Source organism: Odontesthes bonariensis, chromosome 12, assembly GCF_027942865.1.
Source record: "Odontesthes bonariensis isolate fOdoBon6 chromosome 12, fOdoBon6.hap1, whole genome shotgun sequence".
Taxonomy (NCBI): Eukaryota; Metazoa; Chordata; class Actinopteri; order Atheriniformes; family Atherinopsidae; genus Odontesthes; species Odontesthes bonariensis.
The window spans coordinates 13,559,123-13,578,152 of NC_134517.1; the positions used below are offsets into that span (position 1 = coordinate 13,559,123).

Here is a 19,030-nt window from a genome sequence, read left to right on the forward strand (position 1 = left end):
TAGACTGAGATGTAGCTTTGGAGTGTTTTCGCAATTTTTCAGAGCATTGCAAAGTGTAATCATGGGGTAAGCTCCACTCCTGGAAAGATTGGCAGTTGTTTTTAATGTTTTCCACTCTTGAATTAATCTTTCTCACTGTATAATGATGGACACAAAATTGCTTGGAAAATCTTCTCATCCTTCTTGATGGGCACAAACAGTTGTTTTTCTAAGAGATACCTGATGTCTTTCTTACTTGGCATTGTATTAACATACACGTGAATGCTAAAGACCAGCAAACTGCTAACACATCTTGTTTTATAGAGGTGTTCACACTGTCCAATGATCAATTAATCAAGTGCTTAAGATTAGTATCACCTTGTATCAGCTTTAAAATATTCTGTAGCATATTTGGTCTTGTGATCTATTGACAGCTACCCTTTCAACCCCTAAAATCAAAAAAATGTTTTTTTTTTGTTTGTTTTTTTACCTTTCTTACTGAAACTACAGACAAATCTGTCTCTTTTTTGATATATGAAGCATTATGAATTAGAAGGGCATGGCATAGGCTATGATTAATTTCACTGGCTAAATACAGTTCCCCATCATAGGACATAGAGACTACAGGGACAGTATAATGAAGGGCTCTGACAATACTTTATGTTTTTTTCCCCAATATTTCAGTACTTGGCATTATTAAATGGTAAACTTTATACAACAGCAGCATTGATTCCCTTTGCCTCTGTAAGCCCAAGAGCCCCAGCTGCTAAAAGTCACTGGCTGCCACATTATTATTGCAGTTCAGCAACTGAATCACACTCAAGAGACCTGAAATTGCAAAGGTGTTTAACCCTCTGGGGTCTAAGGCCTTTTCAGAGACTTTGAGGCAGTTGTCACCACCTTGACATTTTCAAGTATTTCAACTCACTGTAAACATCTATGCAAAAGTGACATATATGGTTGTATTCGGAAAAGCCTAACAAAAAACAATATGAGAGTGAAGTGAATGTAATACAAACAAGTTTTATTTAAATTGAGGGGAAACACAACTGTACAAAAAAACAAGTTTTAGAGGTCTTCAAACAGTGCAAGAAAACACACTATAAATATATCTAGCCAAGACTTTTGAAGGTTGAACCTTGTAAACAAAAGTGTTGGCTGCATAAAGGTAAAAAGTGCAGTCAGAAATGTTATTTTGTTTTCACACAAACTGTAAAAAAGTCATTGTAACTCCAGGCAGTGTCTCTGTTAGTTGACTACTAATTAGATGGGTGTGTAACACCCCTGATTCCCCCCAACCCCCTGTCACTCTCCATGTGATAATTGTCTGTCACTGGCAGGACATTGCTGCCTTCCCCCACATGCTGGCTGAATGGGGTGTGTTCTCACCTGTGAATAGCCACTCAATCACCTGGTACTTTACATGTGAATAGCGATAGGTGTGGCCTATTCAATTCAATTAATTTTTATTTATATAGCGCCAAAAATACAACAAATGTCATCTCAAGGCACTTAGATAGTAAGTCCAATTCAAGCCAATTGGTGGCAGCGGCGGCGGTACTGTAACACCAATCAAAGGATATCTGTTGGAACAGGGAAACACGAGTTAATGACCACAATAATATCACATATACATAAAGAGAGTAAAGTGAGGAAAGGTGTGACAGATGAGGCCCCCCAGCAGTCTAGGCCTATAGCAGCTTAACTATGGGATGTTTCAGGATTACCTGAGCCATCCCTATTCAAGGTAAATACAAGAAACTTGTGCTAACGAAAAAATAAATAAATAAATAAATAAATAAAGGACCAGACTCAGTGAGTAATTCCCTATACTCCCTATATAGATCTGCTCCTCACACCACAACAACCATCTTTTTACAGCCACAAGCTACCTCAGCCTCTCACCAACTGCACACCAGTCACAGCGGGGTGGGGATGCAAACCCTGGTTCGGGTAGGGGGAGAAATACAAGAGGTGAGATAAGCGTGAATGAGATTCAAACCCTGGTTCGGGTAGGGGGTAATGAAAGTATAGAAGGTGCCAGAGGTGGCGGCAGGACAAGACACACTAGCAGATTCAGCAGACAAACTCACCTAAACAGTCCTATAATCACTAAAAATACCAGCAAAAACAAAGCCATACAACTCACTCTCACCAACTGCACACCAGTCACAGCGGGAATGGGATTCAAACCCTGGTTCGGGTAGGGGGTAATGAAAGTATAGAGGGTGCCAGAGGTGGAGGCAGGAAAAGACACACTAGCAGACACACTATCAGATTCAACAGACCTAACTATAAGCTTTATAAAAAAGGAAAGTTTTAAGCCTGGTCTTAAAAGTGGAAAGGGTGTCTGCTTCCCGGACATTTACTGGCAGCTTATTCCACAAGAGAGGGGCCTGATAACTGAAGGCTCTGCCTCCCATTCTGCTTTTAGAAACTCTGGGAACCTCAAGTAAACCTGCAGTTTGGGAACGAAGTGCTCTGTTAGGAAAATATCTTACAATGAGATCTTTAAGATGTGATGGAGCTCGGTCATTAAGAGCTTTATATGTAAGGAGAATAATCTTAAATTCTATTCTGAATTTAACAGGGAGCCAATGAAGAGAAGCTAAAACTGGAGAAATATGATCTCTCCTGTTAGTTCTCATCAAAACTCTGGCTGCAGCATTTTGGATCAACTGAAGGCTTTTCAGAGAATATGTGGGACAGCCCAATAATAAAGAATTACAGTAGTCCAATCTTGAAATAACAAATGCATGGACTAGTTTCTCTGCATCACTCTGAGACAAGATGTTCCTGATTTTAACAATATTACGAAGATGAAAGAAGGCAGTCCTAGAAACCTGTTTTATATGCGAGTCAAATGATAAGTTCTGGTCAAAAATAACTCCAAGGTTCCTCACTGTAGAACTAGAAGCCAAGGAAATAAAATCTAGAGTAACTATATAGCTAGACAATTTCTCCCTGAAACGCTGAGGACCAAAGATAACGACTTCAGTTTTGTCTGAATTTAGAAGCAGACAGTTCTGAGTCATCCAGGTCTTTATGTCTTTAAGACATGCTTGTAGTCTGACCAACCTATTGGGTTCATCTGGTTTTATAGATAAGTACAGCTGAGTATCATCAGTATAGCAATGAAAATTTATGCCATGCTGTCTAATAATGTTACCTAATGGAAGCATGTATAAAGTGAAAAGAATCGGTCCAAGCACAGAACCCTGGGGAACTCCATGACTTACTCTGGTGTGTGAGGAAGATTCTTCATTTACAAGAACAAACTGAAATCTATCAGATAAATATGACTTAAACCAGCCTAATGCAGTTCCTTTAATCCCAATAACATGTTCAAGTCTGTGTAATAAGATACTGTGATCGACCGTATCAAATGCAGCACTGAGATCCAACAGGACAAGCACAGACACAAGTCCGCTATCAGAGGCTAAGAGGAGATCATTGGTAACTTTCAGCAGTGCAGTTTCTGTGCTATGATGCACTCTGAATCCTGACTGAAACTCTTCAAACAGATTATTTCTGTGTAAGTGATCACAAAGCTGAGCTGCAACTATTTTTTCAAGAACTTTAGACATAAAAGGGAGATTGGATATAGGTCTATAATGAGCCAACACTTCTGAATCAAGAGTAGGTTTTTTTAAGTAAAGGTTTAATTACAGCAACCTTAAAAGGCTGAGGTACATATCCTGTCAACAAAGACAGATTGATCAAATCCAATATGGAAGTGTCAATTAATGGGAAAACCTCCTTGAACAGTCTGGTTGGGATTGGGTCTAAAACACAAGTTGATGGTTTAGAAGAGACTATTGCTGTTGTTAGTTCAGAGAGATCAACTGGGCAGAAGCCGTCTAAATACAAATCAGGTTCTAAAGATACTTCTAAAGCTGCTGTACTTGATGATACATCAGATATAATAGTGGGAAGGACTCCATCAATCTTCTCTCTGATAGAAACAATTTTATTGATAAAAAAGCTCATGAAATCATCACTGCTGAGAGTTAAAGGAATAACTGGCTCAGCAGAGCTCGGACTCTTAGTCAGACTGGCTACAGTGCTGAAAAGAAACCTGGGATTATTCTTATTCTCTTCTATCAATGATGAATAATAAGCAGTTCTAGCTTTACGAAGGGACCAGGGGTCTGAAGACAATTGTTGGAAGGAATATGGTGAAAGCAGTAAAGATGTACAGTTTTTGTAACACGAGAATGAAAAGAAACTGGTCTGAGTACAATCTTGCTTTGAACAGTTCTGGCAGGTACACATTGATGAATTTTGGTGAGACTGTGAAATATAAAGTGAACTTTCAAGTCTACTGGAGCTTTTGTACATTGTCTTTGTGTATGAATGGTCTGGTGATTAGCAGTCTGGTGATGGTCTGGTTCAGCAGCAGTAAGTCTGAAAGTGGTTTAATAGCAAAAGTGACACTTAAGTACATAAACAATACCATGATTTCACGCTTTTTGGTGTAATGGTATATACAATCCCTTATTGAATAATGTGCATGTGTGTGTCAACAGGTGCCAACCTGGATGGGTTAAAAGCGGAGGACAAATTTTGCATCTATGACTGTATGCATGACAATAAATCTGATCTTAAATCTTAAATCTTCAAAAACCACAATAATCAAAACCACCAATAAGTTAAATGTACTGTGTGAAAAGTCAAAAATCTTATTCAGGTTTCTTCAATTTCTTTATGCCAAAGAATTTCAGTGCTGTCCAGATACATAAAATAAACTAAATGACCACATTGTATGACATCGTGTTAATTCCCAAGAATCTCCAGACTGAAGTTTATTTTTGACTCGAGCACCAGGTGTTTATTAACCTGAAAACTGAAAAACAGTCCTTCCCTAATGGACTATTTAATCCTCACTAAGTAATATTTGCCCTGAAATATGGTGGCCAGCTGCTCTAAAATATCCACCTCAACCTTTTTTCTTTTCTTTAAAAAAAAAAAAAAGAAAAAAAAAGAAAAACAACACATGTGACAATTTTCTTTAAGGTTCACTGTAAATGATTAATATAAATATAAAACACAATGAAAATATGTCTGGAAATTCTGCTGCTGTCTCTGGGCCTGAACCTCTTTAAGATGTACATAGATAAAGTACAAAAGTATATTGTAGTCTATCAAATAAAACTTAAAAATATTATTTTTGGAAATTATGGGCCCTGTGTTCTCTGGGCTTAAAAGAAGAGGAAATAGTTGGTTTCAGTACAAAGTACAAAGCACAAAGCTCTACAGCTAGCATCTATATGCATCATCACTCATACATTCCACATCATGAAACTGGTGTTGCCTTACCTGAGTAAGAAAGTGTTTGTAGTCGATGATGCCATACCAGCTTCAGCAATTCCATTCTCGTCTGGAAAAAACAGACAGCAATGTGAGGATCATGTTCTCCAGTGTTTTTAATACAATTCAGCTTACATTGTTATGTGAAATGTATTAAAAGACAATTTCTTTCTAACATACAGAAAGAATGCAACAAAAATCAATACACCTATTATTACTGAGCTTGAAATGTTATCATAATTCTTCATGAGTCCACCTTTATTTTTGATGACAGGACTCCTCAGCATGCAAGATACTGCAAGTTTTGCCATTACGACAGATCAAAGAAACAACTGCTCTTTGCTGAAGAAGTTGTGCTACTGTGTCTTTTCCTTTAGAATATCTCAAAGGTGTTCTGTTAAATTCAAGTCATGCAGCCAAGTCAAGTAATCCTATTCTTTAGAAACTACTGTAGCAGTGTGCTTATAAATGATGATTATGCTGAAATATTCTTCATCTCCCAAGCTTCTACAGACTGTGGTAGGAATCTGAAACAAATGAAGATTGTGAGCATAGTTTTTAAAAATTTTTTTTTTTTTTTTTACAGATATTCATTATCAACTTTTGCAAAGGGATAAAACATATACATGATCTAAAGTAGCCTGGATTAAATCTGGATATGTCTGATACTGAAGACCAGAATCAGTCAGTGTATATGAAAGTTCAGAACAAAGAAGCTTATGGCATACTGATGGGGGAGAATTAGCCAGTTCCATTAGCTTGAGGTTGTAAACCAAATCTATTTCTTCAAGCAAACCCAGAGATCGCCCCTGCCCCCTTCAGTTATACTGTTTACAGAATTTTTACATGTCTGCACTGAAATGCCTGCACCTTACTTTTCGTTGTACTCGTTGCAATGACAATAAAGGAATCTGAATCTGAATCTGTCACGGAGTATACTCACACTAACACACTCTAGGTAAACATGCATAAAGAAAATCTACCATGTAGGTAGAAAGGTATAGGAAACAGTTAAATGACAATTAAGACTCACCAGTACCCACCAGTTTTTTACTGCGCTGTAGCTTGAATGTTATTTCTTCACTTGTAAGCCAGTTTGGTCAAAGTTTCTACTAAATGACTTAATGTAGATTAATTTAGTGTCTGTGCTATGAATAACCAAAGCCATGCATGATGGTCATGTGTTTGCCTGCCATGACATTAACTGAAGACCTTACTAATGTGACCTTAAGAAGAGAAAGAGTAGGGATACATTGAATGGATTTTCTGGCACATGATGATAGTTGGCAAATGCACTGCTTTTGGCTTCCAAGGGCTCTTCTTTTTGTGTCATGTGAGAAACTTGGTCTTGCTTTAAAATGGCTCATAGACCACCAAATATAACTTATTTCCTTTTCTTCACTAATGAGTGTCTCAATTTTACATTTGATGAAATCTTATTTCTTCTTATGACAAAATATTTAATTACATATTTTAATTAGATATTTATTTACGCTCTTGGGGTCAGATCTAATAAAGTTTGTTTATTTGTTTGAGATTTTTTTTTATGACAATGATGTTACATATCACAACTGTAGGGGTAGCCAAAGAGTGCCCAACTCTTTACTTACTTTAAAGATAAACACACACAAATACATATCCAACAGGGCCAGATGAAAAAAATCACAATATCCACAACTTCAAGGCACTATGTTACCCATGTGGCCAGATAGTAAATAGCAACAACAAAAAGAGGATTTGAGCCAAACTCAAAGCAATATTGAATCTGGACTCATGTTTACTTGCTTGTGTGTCAGTGATCACACTGGAAAAAATGCCCCTCTAAAAATAGGTAAGAAAAACAACAAATACAAGACGTTTTTGCTTGAAATAAGCAAGAAAATCTGCCAATGGAACTAGTGAAAATCGGCTTGTCAAGATTTCTTGAAATAAGATGTGATATTTGGGACTTTTGAGATAAAAGTGATCTTGAAATTAGCTTAAAAACCTCTTCAAATGTCAAACAAAGCTTGTTTCATATGAAATCCGACTCAAAATTTGTTTTTGTTTTTTCATTTAACAAGATATTCCAGATGTATTGTCTTCAAACAAGTCCCTATATCTGGCTGAAATAGTACTTGTTAGGCAGTTGTGTCTTATATTAAGTGTAATGAGATATTCTGACTAGAAATGAGACAAATATACTTGGTAAGACTTTGATTTTTTCCAGTGCATAGAAACAGTATCTCTGCAGTATCTGTTGTATTCTGTATCCCAACTTGAATTTAAAGTAACTTACAGCAATAAACGCTTTCAATATCTTTCCTCTATTATTTCTTAGATCTTAAACACACTTTTTTAAATGTTTGGACAGAGCTTTGATGATGTTGCATTCAAAAGGACAGAATCCTCTTTTACAATGAAAAATAGTCATGTCAGAAGTTAATGCAGCAAAAGTTCTAAAAAACATTCAAATACAGCAAGCAGGTATATTTTATCTTGGCAACAGTCATCAAGTTTGCCCTCGACTTTAAGTACATTGCCATGGGTTTTGTTAAACTATCACTTTTATCAAATCTCAGATAAGCTCTCAAAATGCTGACTGTAATTAGTTCCAAGATTAATCTGCGGCAGCATGATCAATGGGCCTCGTCCCATAGTACTCACAAAATAAAGGCTAGCATGGATAATCCAATAATGATAGGTGAATATCAGTGAAAGGACTAAATCACTGTAGTCCCCACCTCCCCTATGTAATTATTTCCTATTCACATTAATTATTGCTAACAGATTACTCTAATGACTTTTGGAGAAGGCTGGCCATGACAGCTTTGCAAACAATCTATGCTTCTTTAAATGGAGTTACAACACTTGACACCTTTGGGACCCTTCTGATTAGAAATGGTACTGATGCGAATAGCACATTTGGCATCGTAATGGTGCCAGTAAGCCTGAGTAAGACACTTCAGCCTTTATAGATAAGTTGGCCTTTGAATCAAACAGCTGTCTTTATAAGGGAATCTTTATCCTTTTCTTTATCTACATATGGAGATGTATTTAATGTTTTACAATTCATCCATACATTTTCTATTCCTGCTTAATCTAATTGTTTTACAATTCATTAAAATCAAATAAATGCCAAAAAACAAACAAACAACTGTGATCCACATGTCTGACTTATCTTTTTCTTGTGTAATACTCTTAGTTGAGAATAACATTTTCACTTTTGTAAGGCATAGACTTTTAGCAATTAAAAGCAAAGTAAGCTTTTAATGGAAAGAAACATTTTAGACGAGGGTAAATGAATAAAAAATAATTTTTGTTCGAGTGAATGTGAGCCATAATTACAGTACTTGTCAATATGGGAAAATCAAATTGTATAGTCTATACATGTGCCTCTTATGCTACATCAAATATAGGCTTTAATGATATTATTTTGTGATTTATTGCACTATTGTTTGTGTAATTGTATAATCAGAGGTTTTTTGCGGCAAAATCCATCTCTTCACAGCATATGTGTGAATCCCAGTGATTGATTGAATCATTTAATTTTGCAGGATGTCCAAAGAAATGGAAAAGGTAATCCTGCAGGAAGATGGCCGAGCCTACTGAGTCTAACGTGTCCACGCAGTAGTGGTAGCGGCAGTGGCAGTGAACTCTCTCTGTCCAGTGCTTGCAGTGAATACTCCAGTGGCTCCCATACATGGGCAGAGGGACGTGGCTTCTCAAAGCAGGTGGATTTAATTTGTCTTGTATTCATATTCATTTTGTAAAAAAAAAAAAAATCATATTGTATAAATGCAATTTCAATAATTGAAAATATTTTGTTATGCAGTCTGCCTCAAGCCGGGACAAAAGGATGAGTACAGGCTCTGTATCCACCAATCATTCATCACCCATTGAGCAACCGAACCTGGGATGGAAAGAGGGCCACATTTTAAAAGGCTTGAAGCGTCTTCAAATGCACAGCTCAAAAGAAGCATCCTCAATTGCATCTGTACCACACTGCAAAGACTGTATGACCTCGAATGAAGGTATATATTCTCTTGGTGTCAAGTTTGGCCAGAAAGAGACTGCAGCAAAGAAGATAAACCCTACAAGTAAACCTTTAAAGGTTGAGGAGGGGGTTGCCATCCTAGACTCTGATGATCCTGATGAGGATTCACTGAAATTATGTAATGGGAAATCCAGGGAGCAACCAACCAAGGAATGTCATCCTCCACACAAACTAGATGTTGTTAGGGATGATGACAAAAATTGTCACAGAGATTCTGTAAATCTTTCAGAAAATTCAGTTTTCTTCCCTTCAACTGACTCTGACAACTTCTTATTTTTGGAGGGCTCCACAGTCAAACCTAGTTTGAGCCCAACTGATAGCTTTACACATCTAGAAGAAGTTAAGAAGGACTCCCTAGAAAAACACAAATCATCAGGCTTAAAGTTTAGTGACAGAAACAATAACCAGGAACGATCTACTGACCGCAAATCTAGACTTGATCATAACAAAAGACAACAGGGCAGAATTTCAATCAAGCCAGTGGAATCAGGGACAAATGATGCAAGTTCATCTATTCAGCATATTGCAACAAAAGCCCTGAGCTGCATGAATGAAGCCAGACAGCGCAGCTCCTCAATGGAGGTTAATCACTGTAGGGACCAGGCCAGTCAAGCTAGAAGTGATAGCAAGGAATCTCCACAGAGGAAACCCAAACCTGAGCTCTGTGACTCAGCAAGAAAAGCTTTTATTTTGCGAAGCAAGAGTGCAGATGGAGGACAAGAACAGCTCAAGCATACACATTCTCCTCTACATCAAAAGCTTATCAATGGTCAAAGGTCCAAAGGACAGTCAAACACAAACCCTTCAGGACATGGTGCTCCGAGCAAAAGGACAAATCTCAACAAAACACATGGTTCAGGCAAAGTCACATCATCTAAAGCTGAGAAAGATGAGGCTATTATAGTTTCAACAAGTTCCAAGTCTCTTGAGAATTTTCAACAGAGTTCTCTTCTTGCATCTCCTGTGAAACATTCGAAGATACTTAAATTTCCAGGCATCAACGAATGCCCAAAGAGTCCAAATAAATCATCCATGCAGATCACCCCCTCAAGCAGTGACTCTGTGGAGGAGAGCATATATAACAACTTACCCTGCTCGCCACGAAAACAGCGACGCCAAGACCAGCACTATGATATTTCCCAAGCTGACCGTAGGTCCCCTTCCCCACCACCACCACCAGGTCGAACTACATCTCTGCTCCTGAGACACAACTCTGACAGCTTACCCAAAGATCAAAAGTCAGCCAGTCAAGCTCAGAGCTCCACAACAGGGAAGCCAACTTCGACTACAGCCAAGACCCAGTCAAATGAGTACTCTTCTGTTTTACAGACCAAGCAATCCAACATGATAAAGGACTATTCACATTCAGCCTCACAAGTTGGTGCTGAAGGCAAGGATGTCAATGACAAAATCTACCATAGCCATTCATCAAAGATACCACTTGTTCCAACTAAAATTTCACAAGCCTCTGAGTCAGTCCAGATATCGACAGACAGAACTGACACATGCTTTGAAGAAAATGGGGCTCCCTCTTTGTTGTCAAGTCAGAGCATCCTGCAAAGATCCCAACAGAGCATCAGTGAACCAAAACTTTCAGAAGTCTTGCCGACAGCGGTTTATTACTGCGGGATTGCTAATAATCCTCATATTTCCACTTCAAGAGCTGTAAAAAGGACTCTTCCTGTAAGTGCTAAATCTCATGAAGCAATTGCTGGACAGGACACAAGTACATTCCTCATTTTTGGAAGGCAAAGCAAAGATGATGCAAAAAGTGCTCAGACTTTTACATGTGATCCCCAAATGACACATGAATGTGATGCACAGGACAAAGCCCGCAGAAAGATTGAGACCCGCTGTAATTCTTTGGATTCTGAACCTGTTCGACCTGTTGGATCAGATAGTGGTGTGATTTTAGATTGGGGATTTGATGAGGAGGGTTGGCTGTTTAAACGGTCTGTGTCTGTGTCTACAAGACCACTTCTAAAACCAGTAATGGGCATGAATGGAGCCAAAGCTCGTAGCCAGAGCTTTGGCGCACGCTACATGGACAGACCAAGCTTCAACAGATCTGGAAAGGTGCGCACCCAGATCAAAACGCACTCGGGGAGCTCCTTGAATTCTCTTGGTGATGTCCTCCCTGGTACTATGAGTTGCTCTAGCAGCTACCATTGTCCAATTAATCGATCCCTTTTAAACAATTTCTTGATGGAAGAGGGTCTGACAGTTCCCTCACAATTAGGGTCCTCCAGTGAAAGACTTCAAGGTCTTAAACTCCAGCGAGAACAGGCAAGGCGGCTTCAGATTGAGCAACAATTTTCTAGTGCTTTTGGGGAGCCAGTCTCTGAGGAACCAGAGAGACAAAGCACTATAACCACAATTGAAGAGAAGGTGATGCTTGGAATTGAGGAGAACCTGCACAAGTCTCAGGAACAGGAGCGAACCAATGAAGTGAAGCAAAAGTCTGGCTCAAGCCTCGCAAATTGGTTTGGCTTTCGTAAAAGTAAACTTCCCGCTCCAAGCAGCAAAAAGACTGATCCACCAAAAGTGAAGGAAGACAAGCGAGAGCAAAAGATTACATCACTTTTAGGAGGAAAAAATTCAAAGTCTGACAAAAAGAGAGACAGAAGAAAAAGTGATGGAAAAGACTGGTAAGAAATGAATCAGTCTTTTAAGTTTTGTGCACTCAATACAACAACTCTTCTTTTGAGATGGAGCAGCTGTTTGATACAATTAATTTATTTCTAGATTTCCTTTCTCAGGTGGCATGGGTTATCAAATTTTCCTAGGTTCATTTATCTTTAGTGCTGAGATGTGTTCAGACACATTTCAGACAAAGGATCACAGCCAAGTTTCAATAAATAGAAGAGTAATTTATCAACTGAACCACCCTGAGTGTCTTGAGTCAATGTCACAGAATTGCAGTATGTAGTTTGTTGACAAACTGTTTTCTTTTAGCTCTGTGGGGAGAAGAGAGTCTCATGATGCAGTGCGGGCATGCATCTCAATGCCCTGCCCCGGAATGTCCTTGAGTGAGATACAAGGACACACTAACATCACGGTGGACCCAAAGGTAAATTATTTTATTGGCATCAGGACAGTTTTAGTTTAAATCATGAAATCACACAATCTGCACAAGGAAGGGAATTTTTAAATCCCAAATTACAAAAAGGAGGAGACAATAGATTCACTAATTATCATGACAATGGCAATCGGCGATGGTAGGACTGTGTTGCTTCAGGTGTTATCCCTGCATACATTCACATTATGAAGTAATCTGCAAATATCTGCCTGCGAATCTGTCCCTGTCCACACTAAAATGTTTCTGGGTGACTTAACATTGAACTCTGAGCTAAATCATACCATCCCTTAGTCATTGCTTCTTTTATCACCAACTTTGAGGTCATGAAATATATATTTGTGTTTGCAACGTACCTCTGTCAAGTCTGGAATTTAGTAGATTGTGAAGTGTTGTAAAAAAAAAAAAGTGTTTCTGACACTTAAAAGAATATAATTTGAATAGTTGGATACAGAAATTAATCAAAAGGAGTCAGCTGAGGTGGTTCGGGCATCTGGTTAGGATGTCTCCTGGTCGCCTACCTTTGGTAGTTCGGGCATCTGGTTAGGATGTCTCCTGGTCGCCTACCTTTGGAAGTTTTCCGGGCACGTCCTAATGGGAGGAGGCCCCGGGGCAGACCCAGGACTCTTACTGGAGGGATTATATATCGCTTCTGGCCTGGGAAAGCCTCGGGATCCCCCAGGAGAAGCTGGATAGTGTCGCTGGGGAGAGGGATGTCTGGATATCTCTCCCGGACCTGTTGCCTTCACCACCTGACCTTGAATAAGCGGACAAAAATGAATGCATGGAGATACAGAAATTGTACATTGAGAACTCGCAACATTATCATTATCTGGCTAATATTAAAAAGGTCATCCTAGCTGCCAAACAAGCTTTGACCAGTCAGGGCACTGACAAAGATCTGAGGGTGTTCTAGAGTGCCTTGTACCATGATGTTAGTAACATATATTATCTACTATGTATATGTAAGAAAAAAATAAAGATAAAATAGGTTAAAATATATATATATAAACCTATATATATATATATATATACATAAATATTGAGTGAGTATAAACAGTGATATATTTCTATATGGTGCAAATTGGTGCATGGTGCAAGGATGGATAGTAAATATAAATATAAATACAGAGTTCACAGTATGGTAGGATGGATTATTCAGGAGATGTACAGATATACAGATATACTGAAGTCCGGTTTTAGCTGTTTAACACGGAGACAGCCTGAGGGAAGAAGCTGTTCCTGTGTCTTGTTGTTTAGGCGTACAGAGTTCTGTAGCGCCTTGCAGAAGGGAGGAGTTTAAACAGTTTGTGTCCAGGGTGTGATGGATTAGTTTAGATAATTATTCAAGTTCAAACCCTGTAATAACTGCGTGCCTTTATGTGCCCATAAAGTACTGCATGACAAAGACCTTTCCAAAGCCCTAAGTTTGTTCAAGCATCTATCAGAAATCATTCACAAGAGAGGATGTTAACTGCATGACGTCAGTGAACAGAACACAGGAAGAAAAAGAGCTGGGAGGCAAAAAAAAATCATGTTTTGGTCATTGTGATTTTCATTATGATGGTTGGGTGTTCATTGTCAGCAAGAGCTCTACAGGGACTAGTATTTACATTGTTAAAAGCAAGAACCAATCAGCTGCACCATTGCAATGCACAATAATGAAATATTATGATTAGGGCTGGGACTTTAGCGCGTTAATTTCGATTAATTAACTACACACATATTAGCGCGTTAAAAAAAATAACGCATTTTAATCGCACACTATAATTTATTTATTTTTTTTTAAATACAGACGGATGGAAGCCTCGACAAGAGCGTGGTTGTGTGCAGATTATGCAACAAGGAATTCGCGTATCACCGCAGCGTATCAAGCCTCAAATATCACCTCAACGCTAAACATGTAGCAGCTACCGTGGAAGCTAACGGGGGCCCATGGGTGTTTTCATGCATGCTACATTCAGATTTCAAATAGGGATATGTTCTGTGTTTGTTGAAATATTGTTGAAAATGTTAATTTTCTAAAGGATAAAGTATATGCGATTAAAATGCGATTAATTTCGATTAATTAATTTCAAAGCCTGTAGTTAACACGATTAAAAATTTTAAATCGAGTCACAGCCCTAATTATGATGTTAACCTGTTTTCATGTACTTTTGCAAAAATGCATAGATGCCGATGATGAACCGAAGAGCTGATGGTGAAAATGGATCCTCAGCGAAGAGTCCCACCCAGGATGCAGTAATAGGTCAGATTTTCTTTTATTCTTTGCTGTGTTACAGCTACCACAAAAACATATGGATTCCTCCTGAACATCACAGTACCTACAAAATGAAGAATCAGTTGGCTCAGGATCAATGTCAGCTGTGCCTTTTTAAGCATTATGGTTTTATCTGTGCTTACCATTTTACAGTTCGCAGACAGAAGTGAAGACCAAATATGACAGATATGTGTAAGTCTTGAACATGTTGAACATGCAATAAGCAATCAAACAAACATGCAAGATGCAGAGTTTTGTCAGTGTGTGCTTTTTCTCCATCATATTTATGTTTATTTAATTTGTTCAACCTCTGTATCTTTTTACCGTGGTATGTGGCAGTTTGCATCAGGTTAAAAAAGAAATCATTTCATGAGAAGCCTATGTCATGTGTGAAATGCTGTATAGAGGATATTGAATGTAGGCTTGACCCCTCATCTTCACACATTAGTGCACTGAAAATCTTGCATGGAAAGGCTCACTCAGTTATATTAAAACAGTTCACTCATCTGGGGTTCCAAGCTCCCCCCGGCCATGCTTAGTGTTGTGATCCATGGTGAAGTCGTGAAGTTTGGACCTAAAGGCGGACCAGCCTGAGACAGAACTAAGGAGAACCAAAAGTCTTTATTGACCTCACAGAATGAAAGCGCTGCTTTGCATAAAACTGCAATGAACTAAAAAAATACTCTAAATGAACTAAATCCAAAAATCAGAACAAGAAGGCACAAAGACAGAGCGAGACTGAAAACCAAGGATGAAATCAACAACAAATTGGCAACTGACAAGAACAACTCAGGAGACTAAATAGTGACAGGACATAATTAACTAATTGGAAACACATGTTCAGACAGGGAAAACTAAAAGAGGAGTGATAGGAAACTGACTTTAAAAAAAAAAGCAGGAAACGGGAAAGTAAACAAAACTCTGAATAGAACACACACAGTAAATAACTAAACAGAACAGAATACAAACCAGAATAACACTGCACTGAGGACAAATACTGGTGAACCTGGGAAGCTAGAATAGACTAATACAAACATGAAATAATTTAAATCCAAACAAATAACTGCAAAATACTAAGAACACTAACAAGAAATCCTAATCAAATAAAAAGTAGAAAAATAATATCCGTCCATTCATTTTCTATACCTACTTTATTCCAATTCAGGCATGGAAAAACCCAGACTAGGAAACCCAAAGTCACAAAATATCACCGAACAGCTTAGTACGAGTAGTGTATAATGATAATAAATTTAGTTCTGTCAGAACCACTCTCGTCAAACGAGACGAGAACAGAGATGAATTTCAGAAGCTTATTCTGAATGCATACAATTATGTTTGGCGGTATGGCTCTGTTCGGAGGAAGTTCCCGACTTTTCCATGAGCTCCATGGAAGCCAAGACAGGGAACAGCAGCATCCTCAGGTGGAGTGCCTTCCATTTGCTGTAAAGGCAACAAACCCCCTAGAACAGAGCAAGCAACAATGAACAACAGTATGACATTGTTTGGCAATGAGAAGTCGGTGGAGCAGGGGAGGTGGTGGGTGCAAGCAGAGAGCAAAAAAAAGCAGTGACAGCAAACCAAGTTTAAATGAAGTGCCCCAAATGCCAGCATCCAATTGCGAGCAGCAGCTGATTACCCATTGAGCGCAGCTGGCCATAAGGGTTGGGTCGGCGTCAGCCAATAGGTAAAGGGCGCGTTGACTACGTGGTCTGCCGGAACTAACGCGATGCTCCATTTGCTTTTTGTGGCCTACTGCTGCAGCCCAAGCCAGTTCTCTCCCAACATAGTTTTGTTGCTATATTATGATACTCTTAAGGTGGAGTGACTGAGAGCTGCTGGGCCCTGGAAGCTAAACCCTAATTTCTAAAAAACAACTTTTTTGTTGAGTAGCGCAACTGCAGTAAACTAACACAGTTTGTGTTACAGGTAATGACAAGGAGTAGTTAGACTGCCACATAAGGTGCATTTTGCCTATACTTAGACCCCAATACATTATCACTGCAGTTTCTTCCAGTAGAATGCAAAATCTTTCAAATAACCGCTAAAGTTTTATGCTATCATAAATGTTATGAACAGTAATAAGACCCCTGAACTCAAAAGTCAGTAAAGTTAAAGCTGAAACATTCTTTGCAATACTTTAACCAACTGTAGTATATCGCTTGGATAAAGTTTCACTAGGAACAAAAAAGAAGACAGAAACAATAAGCAAACAATTTTGGACTGATTGGCTTGTTTGGGCTATGGCTCTTAACCATCTGGTTTTTAAAACCTAACCTTACACAAATAGTTTGTAATGCATAAAACAGTGACAAAACAGCTAGTGAGAGCACAAGGAAACATCAAATGAATGCAAAAAATGACATATTAAAGTAAAGTTACTTAGAAGCACTGGTAGTCAAGAAAGAACTCAATCTGGAATCTCCCACTCAGCAGTCAGGTGTGTAGCTCCAACCTCCACATGTGGACGTTTGTGTTTGTTAAATGCCAAGCAGCTATCGATTTGTTATAATTTGACAACATGTTGTTTTGTTACCACAGAATAACAAACTGTCTTGTACAGTTTTTACCTGTTCTTGTTTTTCTTTTCTTTTTTTAAACTTTTTTTGTGTATTTTCTTTTATTTGTCACTAGAGGGTTTACATAAATAGGAAATATTAGGAGAAAGAAAGGAGTGTAGAAAAATAATATTATTTTCTGTCACAAAAATGACATATCACAACATGGAACATATATAGAACTACATAAACTATCTTGGTCAGATTAAGAGTGGGAACTTTTGTTGTACCTAGCCAAAAAAGTATGTGTGTTGCTACCTTTTGACTTCATCAGATGTATTAGGCTCAAGACGGGCTCTCCTTGCCTGTCTCAGTGCTAATTAACCTTTCGAAAATTAATTTGTGCTTATCAGGCTGGGTCACAAAAATTGGACCAGTCGGTATTCAGAATATGTTAAAGAGGATAAGTTCCATTAGTTGTAGTTGGTTTTGCTTTATGGTCAATGGCATTTTGGTACAAATGTTTTTCTCTCACTTACCATCCTACAATTTTTAAACTTTTAAACACAAGGTTTAAACATTTTAATCATAAGGTGTTATGATGTCATATCTCTGGCCAGCTGAAACCAAAGGAGGCTGTCCTGAGATAGGCCAGAGACAGAGTGAGTGTGTAAAAATAAACAGGTAATAAAACATTATTTGGTTCCTTTTTCATTGTGGCCTCTTATGAAAGTGAAAATAGCAGCTTATTAAATTTTTTCACACGTTCGGGTAGACGACTCGTGACAGACCCTGCTGAAATTTCACTGGTTAGGGTGACACCATCTGCAAGGTGCTGCAAATATCAAGTATGTTTGATACGTACGGATGCCTGCCCTCAGGGGTTAATCACCTTATTAAAATTTCAGCACTGCACCACCCAAGCACAATCATCCAAGCCACTATAGAGAGAATTAACTTTGCCTTGAGCTGTGGGCTGAATTATACCATCCAGAGATGGCTAAAAGAGGTCAGGTCTGATATGAAGTTGACTAAGCGCTCTTCAGCTCAGTGCATAAATAAAGTGAAATGGACCAAAGAAGGCACATTGTAAAAAAAAAAAAGGGCATTCGTACATACGTCATAGTTTTACTCCTTTAAACCGTGGAACTGTAGCTCTCTTTATGCATTTTAAGTCAACAGTGTTCAGTTCTATTTAGTTAGTTATTATCAAATCCTGTCAAAGCCATCGGAACGTTTTCAACTTGTGAATGTTCTTTCTCACTGTAAAGCTGTAGAGCAATGGAATCCAAATTGTTTAGAAATGTCCTTGTAACCCTTCCAGATTGACGGGCAGCAACAATTGCTTCTATAAGACCATTGCTGATGTCCTCCTTGGCATTGTGATAACGCACCTTAATGTTCCAAATCAGCAAACTGCCAAAACTACTGGTTTTGTAGAGGTGCTCACACTTTCTGATGATCAATTATTAAAGTTCACTGGATATACCGCACCTGCCTGCTACTCAGGCTTTTAATATCTATGGAAACAGCAAGGGTGGACTTATTTTTTCACACACAGCTGCTGCATTTTGACTTAGTTTTTGCGATTTATTGACATGGCGTAATATTTCATAAGTTGTTCTTACCACACTTTTACCTTACTTTAAGACCTGGTATTGACCAAACCATTTTCATTTTGTCCTGATACATGAAACCTTACAACAAAAAGAGAATGTTTTCTGTTTTGTTTTTGTTTTACACATAACTGTACATGGCATAATTTTTTTATTATTATTTAGAGAAAGGTGATATATGTTGTTTCAAATGGTTAAGTATGTAACCTGATGAGTGTTCAACCAGTGTACTATCCCTCTCTTGTTGCTCTCTTAGCT

General features: G+C 38.3%; 1 protein-coding gene across 4 annotated transcripts in view; it reads left to right on the forward strand.

Annotated features, from left to right (window-relative positions):
- The window catches only part of LOC142396425 (uncharacterized), an 85,175-nt gene that overhangs the window by 53,227 nt on the left and 12,918 nt on the right, over positions 1–19,030 (forward strand). For 3 of the 4 annotated variants that reach the window (XM_075479150.1, XM_075479153.1, XM_075479152.1), the window contains exons 8-11: positions 8,826–9,002; positions 9,104–11,973; positions 12,281–12,395; positions 14,574–14,649. In XM_075479150.1, coding sequence (XP_075335265.1) covers positions 8,826–9,002; positions 9,104–11,973; positions 12,281–12,395; positions 14,574–14,649 — 3,238 coding nt within the window. Of the gene's footprint in view, positions 1–8,825; positions 9,003–9,103; positions 11,974–12,280; positions 12,396–14,573; positions 14,650–14,814; positions 14,854–19,030 lie in introns of all 4 variants that reach the window. The other variant, XM_075479154.1, reaches the window with a different exon arrangement.